This window comes from Clytia hemisphaerica, unplaced genomic scaffold, assembly GCF_902728285.1.
Source record: "Clytia hemisphaerica strain Z4C2 unplaced genomic scaffold, Clytia hemisphaerica genome assembly, whole genome shotgun sequence".
In the NCBI taxonomy this organism is placed as follows: domain Eukaryota; kingdom Metazoa; phylum Cnidaria; class Hydrozoa; order Leptothecata; family Clytiidae; genus Clytia; species Clytia hemisphaerica.
The window spans coordinates 517684-526966 of record NW_027104166.1 but is presented as its reverse complement, the minus strand read 5'-3'; the positions used below and the strand labels follow the sequence as shown (position 1 = coordinate 526966).

Here is a 9283-nt window from a genome sequence, read left to right as displayed (position 1 = left end):
TCATAAAAATCATAAATTTTACATCCATCGGGTCGTAAATTTAAGGGAAAACACAAATATGCTCATATTTTTTCCCCCTATTACCACTGGGCTTAATAATTTAATTTTGACTACACCTCCGTTTTGGGGGCCCCAAACCTGCATTTTGACAACCAGGGGTATATTGTAAAAATTTTATCAAATAAATCTATGCCCAAAACCCTCTAAATCATATTTCAAAACTATGGTCAAAATTTTGTATTCATATCTTAAAGATATCTCGAGAAATCACTAAAATTTCAAACCTCCGTTTTGGGGGCCATTAGAAAAAAGCTACCTATCTTTAAGCGATTGAAAAATATTGTTGAAATTGAAAATTTTGAAAAAGAACTTCCAGGAAATAAAGTAGAGATGTTAAAGGTTTTCATGCAGCAAAAATTTTTGTAAAATCTCTTTTCCTCTAGATTTGAGAGAAATTTCAAATTTGATCGCCGTTTTGGGGGACACATACTGTACAAATTTATGGTTTAGAAGCTGTACTGGAGTCGTCTTGGTAAGGTGTAGACTAGAGTTTGTCCCTTTCATTGTTTTTTCATATTTTTTACCATGTCAGAATATTTGTCGTTTAGCATGCTAGTATACTGTAAGCGAAATAGTTAAGATGTGGGTAGTTTAAAAAAAAGAGGTAACAACACTCTGGATGGACAGATTTTCGAGGTGGGAAAAGTAGTAAGAGAGGTAATAATAGTCTAGCGTAGGGGCTAAACTTTCCCATTCCCAGCAAATCTTTTTACTTTGGTTTGAATATGTTGAGATTTACGTTGAGATTTATGTGTGTAATGTAACGTTTTTCAGAATTTAAAGTTTGGGCGCGATTTGTGATTTCAGTACTTCCACTTTATTGCATTGGATATTTCGATTAGTCATCTTAAAGAGGAGAAGTTTCTTAGAATAACATGAAAAATTTTGTTTCTGGTAAAAAAAACATATCAATATTTCGCTCAAAAATCAATTTTTTCTTCATTATTGGCTAATTTGCCTATTCTGAGCTTTTCCTTGCTTTTTCCATGCTTTTGTCGAGAAGGGCTAATTTGATATTTCTTACTGACTGTTGAACTCCATTATTTTAGGGAATTTTCAATTAATTTTAATCTTGATTGATTATACTTTTTTAAATGAATTCATATTTCAGATAAGAATATCGAGATTCATCTAAAAATCTCTTTCCTGTGGTCTGTAGAAATGCTCTGGTTTATTTTTGAATGATGAGTTTCTTTTATTTTTGCTGAATAAGAATTGCAGTATTGATAAAGTAGCACACAATAGCTTGAAATATTCATCAATATGATTGGTTTTTACGCCAGTTTGGGGACCCCCTGGTTTGTGGTTTAAAAATTATTTAATCATACTTTTTTGAGGAGTAACAAAGAACATCGTGACTAGATCCGGGGAGGGGGGTAAAAATGGATCCCGGGTATGTGCGAGCCATAAGGGTCCCTTTTTCACACGCTCGAAAGCTCATAAAAGAGGTACGAAAACCATTAAAAGGCAAATTGAGTTTCTGTAAGGGTTCCAAAATTACCAAAATAAAAAATCAACTCCCTCAAAGGGTTATAAATTCTTGAAATTTGATGTACTAATATTTTAAAATTTTTGCTGCCATTATCGGAAATTAGTCACTCCAAGGGTACAAAAACGTCATAAGTGGACAAAATTTAATTCAGTCTTTCTAAGGGTCGATTTTCAAACTTTGGCTCGAACATTACCGTCATCTCGCAAACCTAATACCCCCAGGTTTAAATTCGAGGCTGTGCATTTTTACATTGACCACGATTTATAGTTTATTAGAGCATGATGGGCGCACTCACTAAAATAATATTTAGTCAAAAGCTTGTAAAATTTTAGGTTTCTGCTTATCCTCTAGCGAAAAAAGTTTCTTATTGAAGAAGTATATCTATAGAGGTCTGCGATTCAGACTAGTAAAATTTCAAAGCATTGCGTGAGTTAAAAATGTTACAAAATACATCACATTTGGCGGCGGTCGCTTGTGTGTGGTTTCGTCACTGGTAATTACGGTGGCCGAGAGGGGACAGCACTTTTTTTTTCGCAGCGTGTTTTTTTTTCGCAGCGTGCTTTTTTTTCGCAGCGCGTTTTTTTTTCGCAGCGTGCTTTTTTTCGCAGCTCGTTTTTTTTTCGCAGCGCGTACTCTTTGCACGACTTTAAAATACCCAGTTCAAATGCCGGCGAAGTGAGTGAACTGGCTAGACTGTTGTATAGTGCACCCAGTGTTACAGTGTTACTCAACTTCAATTCAACAACGCAAAATGGTTTATTGTACTGAATGTAGGAGTTTGATAAATGATGCCATGGCAATATTTTGTTCTAATTGTGGAACAAAAACCTATTGTCACCAGACGAGACTAAAGCAAGGTGTGACTGATGAACGTGAAATAATTGAACATTATTTTAATGAAGGTTTATTGAAATACAACCAAATAGTCATCATGTTAAGAATATATCATGGTATCGAGATGAGCTTAAGAACACTGAAACGTCGTTTAAAGACATATAACCTGTCAAGAAGTTTTACAGACATCCCAGTACCTGCTTTATCAGCCTTAATTTTACGTGAAATGGAAGGGCCTGGCCAAGGTAAGGGATATCGAAGTATGTGTAACCACCTAAAACATTCTTTTGGTATTAGTGTAAAAAGGGATTTAGTGATGAATTTAATGAAGGAGCTTGATCCTGAGGGTGTTATGATCAGACGAAACCGACGATTAAACAGACGAGCATATTCTTCCCCTGGTGCCAACCATTGCTGGCATGTTGATGGGTACGACAAGCTCAAGCCTTATGGCCTAGCAATTCATGGTTGTATCGATGGATTTTCCCGGAAGATCCTTTGGCTTAATGTAGTCAAATCAAATAACAATCCTGTCATAATTGCATCTAAGTATTTAGAAACTGTGAGAAGATTTAAATTTTGCCCAGCTAAGTTGAGATCCGATCTTGGAACTGAAAATGGAATCATGGCTGATGTTCATTGTTTTTTGGTTCAGAATGAAAATGCTCATTTCTATGGTACTTCGGTATCTAACCAAAGAATAGAAAACTGGTGGTCATTTCTAAAAAAATCATTCACTGGCTGGATTATTGACTTTTTTAAGGAGCTCATAAGTGATGGTAACCTCATCCTCGGCCATTATGTTCATTTGAAATGTGTGTGGTTTGTATTTTCCAAATTTTTACAAAATCAACTCAATGTTGTAAAAGATGAATGGAACTCTCATCATATAAGAAGCTCTCGTCATGATACTCAAGGAGGCATTCCAGATATACTATTTTATGCTCCAGAATCCGTCGGTTTTGAAGATAGAAAAAAAGATTTAGACGAGGATTTGATAGCTGACCTTTTAAACGAAAGAAACATTCCTCAAGAAGCGTCAAACGCCGTCGTGGAGAACACAGATGAAGAATTAAATGCGTATTTTCGATATGTTATAGAATCAGAAAACTTTCAATATCCCCCACAAAACTGGGCAGAAGCTAAAGAGACATTTTTACAAATTATCCATAAATGTGTATAATCAAGAGTATCTAAAACTTTTTTCGTTTAAATTAGACAAAAATACTTAGAGACAAAGTAACTTAATTTTGCTCAATCATTCGCCCTTAACCCTTTCGTTTTCGGTGTACTCTAGGGAGTCCGTACGTACACGAGTCCTGTCAACGGGGGGAGGGGGGCAAGAGGGTCATGGTCAAATATTGGCCTCCTCACCTCAAACCCAATGGAAATAATTCTTGCGGGAATTGATTTTCGTTTTTTTCCCGCAAAATATGATTTTTTTGAAAATTTTGTTGAAACTTTTAGGAAAATGAAAGAAATTCATCTGAAAAAAGGCCAAACCCGCGAAATGTATTTTTTTTCGATTTTATATTTCGACCGGTAAAACTTTTTTCAAAGTCTGCAAGATTCTAAATATTTTTGAATATCTTAGGCAAGACCAATTCAATTTATTGTTCTACGGGCCCAACCGACTTATTTTTTGTCAAATCGAAAAATTAATAATATTGAAATTTCCTGAAATTCCACTACAATAAATTTTACACGCTAGTTATTTGTAACAATCCAGATATTTTTTGGAAAAAACTTTTGGTACCTTACCGTACCGACCTTGCTTGATTAATCAAAATTTCATTCTTATTCTCAACTTTAGTTGAGCTAGAATCTCAGAATGTTTGTTTGTGAGTTTGTTTGTCCGCAAACTTTGGGGCAGCGTAGAGAGCGGAATAATTGGTTTAAGGAGCTGAAATTTGGCACACGCCATGTTAAAACTTAGGGGCAGTTTTTTCAATATTTTTAATTTCGCTCTTTTTCGGGAGTTATCCCCATTTTACCACGAAATTTTTCTACTTGAATTTTTGCAATCTAGATATTTCATTCCGATTTTTGTTTATTCCTGAAATTGCCATCTGGGTTTACAATCGAGCCTTCCCTTTCCTGTGAACGATCGCCACGTAGGCTTATCAACCAAAGTTTACAATTTAGCCCTGCCTTATTCCGAGTGACCATCACTTTTGGATTACAATTTTAAGTCTTCCCTAGTCCTGATTACTCATCACCCTATGGGTTTACGACTTAGCCTTCTCTTATTCCAATCACCATTCACCACGGGTTTACAATCGGCCTTCTCTTATCCGTAGTACCCATTGCCCTTTTAAAAAAAGTGTTTACAATTGGGCCTTTCACTTTCACATGTATACTGAAGTTGAACCCAGTGCTTTAGCACGTTACAGTTTTAGACAAACAGTTGTCAGAATTTCGCAAAATATGGTCTGTCTTTGAGGATCTATATCTAAAGAAGATTTTTAAATTCTGTTTTGATATCCTGAATATGTCATCAGTTTTACGAAACTTTCTTTTCTCCATGGAGCGCCAAAATTACCAAAAATAATTTTTTCGATTTGTTCGCGTCATTCTATAGCTATGACGTCATCAGAGAATTCATTTATCTTCAAATTTGTAATGAAATACAGTGCTTTGTACTACAAAATTTAGAGGAACTTCAAAATATGCTGACGTAAAAAAATTAACCATTTTAGTGAAATAAATTTGTCGAAAATTAAGGCTTACTAAAAGTTAGAAATTGTCACAGCACGTCAAAGCTATATCAGAAGGCATAAAACAGCATTTAAAAAAATTGAAGGGGGATGTTTTAGCTAAAAATTCGTTCACAAAGTCCGGTTAAAGGTGGACATTTGGGCATTTCTTTCTGGACTAAGTATAAATAGAAAAGTCATCATAAATATAAACAGGGTAAAAATCTGGGAGAAAAAAGGATAATGATAAACAAGTTACCTAACATGATACTAAATATCTTTCAGTGATCTAAAGTGATTATCTGATCTCTTCGAAACCGTTGCTAAACAAGTAGCACTACACTTTAAAATTCTTCAACATTTTCCAAAGGTTTTTTTTTCATGAAGCAAAAATTTAAACATTCACAAAAGAATAAATGCAACAGAAAGAACCTAGCATTGAAATAGATCAGAAATCTACTTGGAAAACTTCTAAAACACTTCCAAGAAAAAAGGTTTCAGAAGAAGTGTAAAAATATAAATCTCTCTCTCTCTCTCTCTCTCTCTTAAAATCCTGGTATACATAGGTTGATATATAATATTTTAACAATAAAAAATAAAGAACATCTTGATTGCCATCTACTATCAATAATGTACTCTCAGGTGCTGAATAAACGCCCCCTCCCTGCTTGTTAATTTTTCGATTTTTTCCCAAATCCCCAGCTACTAAAGGAAAAGTTCCTTGTTTTTGCTCTAATATGCCTAAACTTACTCTATTTTCATTCTTTTTAGCGTTTTTGGGCCACATTATCCAACCACCCCAGTAATTAGGAGCTCCCCCTGTTTATTAAATTTCAAACAAAAATTCAAACGTCCCCGTTTATATTGATTCCCTGTTTATCTGGCACCCGAGAGTAATGTTAATAAAGAACAAAGGAAGAACTAAATAATATCAACTAAAAAGCTGATATTTTTATCGGCTAATATCCACTACATATTCAATAAAATATCCAATAAAAACTTTTAAGATTGATCATCTTTTCAAAAAGCAATATTTTTAAGGGTCCCAAATAAATAAAGATTTTAAAAACAACGAAAAGAATCTATATTTTAAACATCAGATGATGGTATCATAGAGTGAAAATGTTTCAAAAAGGTTATTGAGAAAAAAAGTAAGCCATATTGATGAACTTAAGATTCAACAATAAATAACAGAAATTTCAACATAAAAAATAAGTCTCATTCTTTACCGAAACCTGGAGAATCACATATATCCTCTAATAGGGCTCTATTAAAGTCTTCAGTGTCTACACAATATCTCTCATTTAATGGTATTTTGAACAACATTTGACATATACTGATAAAGACACGTTCACCTTTTTCACATTCATCTGGCATTGCAAACTTCAATTTACAATTTCCAATCATTGACGGCAACACAAAACGAGATCCTGAAATGAATTTTATAAAGTCAGACAGTGTTACTTCTTTTTTCTGACTGATTTCCTTTTCTCCGTCAATATTTAGGACTGATAAAATGAATGGCTCGTCCTCAATCGATTGGACAAAGTTTGTAATGTTATAGTAAAAATCTCCCTGTAATTTTCTGATTTCCTCAGATTCTTTATGATAATCAATTTCTGAAAATATTTTGATAACATCCTCTGAAGAAGGTTTTGATTTTTCCCCAAGAGAAAATTCACTAAACACTTCCTCTGAATGACATAAAAGAACAGAATGCAAATCATGGATATCCATTCCACTGGCTACATCAAGAATTTCTTCTGAGCATCTGCAAATAATGAAATGTTCAATAATATTTTGGATGAAGCTATTTTTCTCTTCAAGCTTGACTGATGATTTTGATACAGCATCAAATCGTTCTGGGAATTCATCAATATTAATGGCTTTTTGAAAGTCAGTTTCAGTTTTTGAATTATCAACTTTGATCAATTTTTGCTGAATTTCGAAATCTGGTACATCATGGATAAAGAATTGAAATGTGATTTTTTGAAAAAAGATTTTTGAAACCACTGCAGGCATCAGATATCTTGGACCAGCACAACCATATAAAATGGCTAACCCAAGTAAATTTCCGAGGACATAGAATTCCTTTCTCTTTAAGCGTTCCATGTCATGCTTGAATGTATATCCGTCACCAGCACCAGCACAAAGGAGATACTTTTTGATGTCCTCAAAAATAACAGTGAAGAATTCTCTTATAAGTCCACCTCTGTCTCTAGCGTCTTCCCCAATAAATGTTACATCAAAGGGTGTTACCGACTTTTTGAATGCACGGTTAAGTTTCTGAAAGGTGTCAGGCCAAGCCTTATTTCTTCTGATTTCAAGTTTGAAAGAACTTGTTTGATTTAAAGTTTCATTGATTGATTTAAGTTTACCATCAAGAGTATCATCTTCTTCTGGCGTTGTTGTACTTGCGCTAGAATGAGTTGTTTTACTCTCTTGGGTGGTTTCTGCACATGCATTAGAAGAATTCAAATCAAATTGGATGGTGGATTTCTTTCTGCAAAATCGTTGGTTTTCACCTCATGTGGAACAGCAGAACTAGCCGTATTGAGGAGTGGTGGGGTTGCGTTAGAAAGGTGTTCATTATTCAACATTTCATCATCCCCATCTATGATGATAGGATTATATCCACCACTATTATAGAGTTCATTAGCATCATCAAAAAAGTCATTTTGGTAAGTTCTATCTCTAGCATTAGAAGTAGCTCCAGAAATAGTGTCATCATCATCATCATTTTCTTGGTTCTCGTCATCATCATTTTCTTGGTTCTCGTTATCATCATTTCCTTGGCCCTCTTCAGCACTTTCTGATCCTGATGTTGATGATGATCTCTTGAATAAAGTGTACTCTTCCAAGTCAGTTTCTTGGACTAAGAAGAAAACTATTTTAGAGTACGGATCTCCTAAGTTTTCTTTATAGTCAGATAAGATAAACGCTTTCATTGTGCCAGGTATATACACCATCTCAGAATAATCATGATAAAGGAGTATGTAGTCCTCTGTCGAACAAAAGTTTTGATCATACTCTGCAAACTTCTTAACTGCTTTCGATTTTAATTCTGTTGCATTTACACGGTCTAGAACCAATACAGGCAATCTTCTTCCTTGCCTTTTCCATTTTCCATCTTTAAATGTTAGCAAACCAATCTTAACAGATACTTCGTTTAATTTTGCTTTTTTCGTTTTTGGTGGTTGTTTGTTGGCCAGCTTTCTTTTTCTGGATCTGGTAAACTCTGAAAGTGTTTTTGTTGAAGTACCTTCTGATTCTTCTGTAAGTTTTTCCTTGGCTTTAGTACCTTGTTCTCGTTTTTGAGGAGCACCACATGTTCTACAAAATTTGCAATCCTCAAAAGAAAGAGGAACACCACATTCAGTGCAGTGCGCCGCCATATTTGTTTATTATGATTTTGAAAGTGAATCCCGCATTTCATAACCTGGCTGGTTCGTTGGCGAAAAAAAACGCGCTGCGAAAAAAAAACGCGCTGCAAAAAAAAAAACGCGCAGCAAAAAAAAAACGCGCTGCAAAAAAAAAACGCGCAGCAAAAAAAAAAGTGCTGTCCCCTCTCGGCCACCGTAGGTAATATCTTCGCGGTGCCGTTTGAATGAAACGAAGAAGAGAACAGAATTTTATATAACCAGAAAACTTTGTCATTGTAGTTTACCCGCACCCGAAAAGAAAATCAAAGTAAATACAAAATCAGAAATTTATTTTTTCGAAGCTCGAACTGAAATAAATGCAATGAATAGGTAATTTCATTTTTGATAATATGTTATTGTTAAAACACGCACTTAAATATTCAAATGGGGTAAAGCCTTGGTTATTTTAGGAACTTGATTCAATCATTCTGGTAATATAAACAAGTAACCGACAATCAAATAAAATTGATAATCTGTAAAAAAGTACACCTTTTTTATATGAATAAACTATATAAGAACATAACGGTTCCATGGCTAAAATCTTAATAACAAGTTAAGAACCTTTCAAGGCTTAAAATCCAAAAAGTTATCATCCGAAGACTTCTAAAATTTTGGATGTTCTTATAAAAAAAAACGTGTAAGATTAAGAGTAAATAATCATCAAAGTATACCGAAAAAGAAAAATTGCAATAAATTGCAATCGTTTTTTCTCGCAAAGACAGTATATGTAAGATTATCGTTGAACGAGGAAGAATAAAGATGCATCAAAACAAATCATC

At 34.2% G+C, this 9283-nt stretch overlaps 1 protein-coding gene across 1 annotated transcript; it reads right to left on the bottom strand.

The window, feature by feature from the left end:
• Nucleotides 1–6133: 6133 nt before the first annotated feature.
• LOC136814158 (uncharacterized) lies at nt 6134–8477 on the bottom strand. The gene has a single exon (XM_067070671.1). The coding sequence runs from the start codon at nt 8475–8477 to the stop codon at nt 7557–7559; it is 921 nt and encodes a 306-aa protein (XP_066926772.1). The 3' UTR covers nt 6134–7556.
• Nucleotides 8478–9283: the final 806 nt, after the last annotated feature.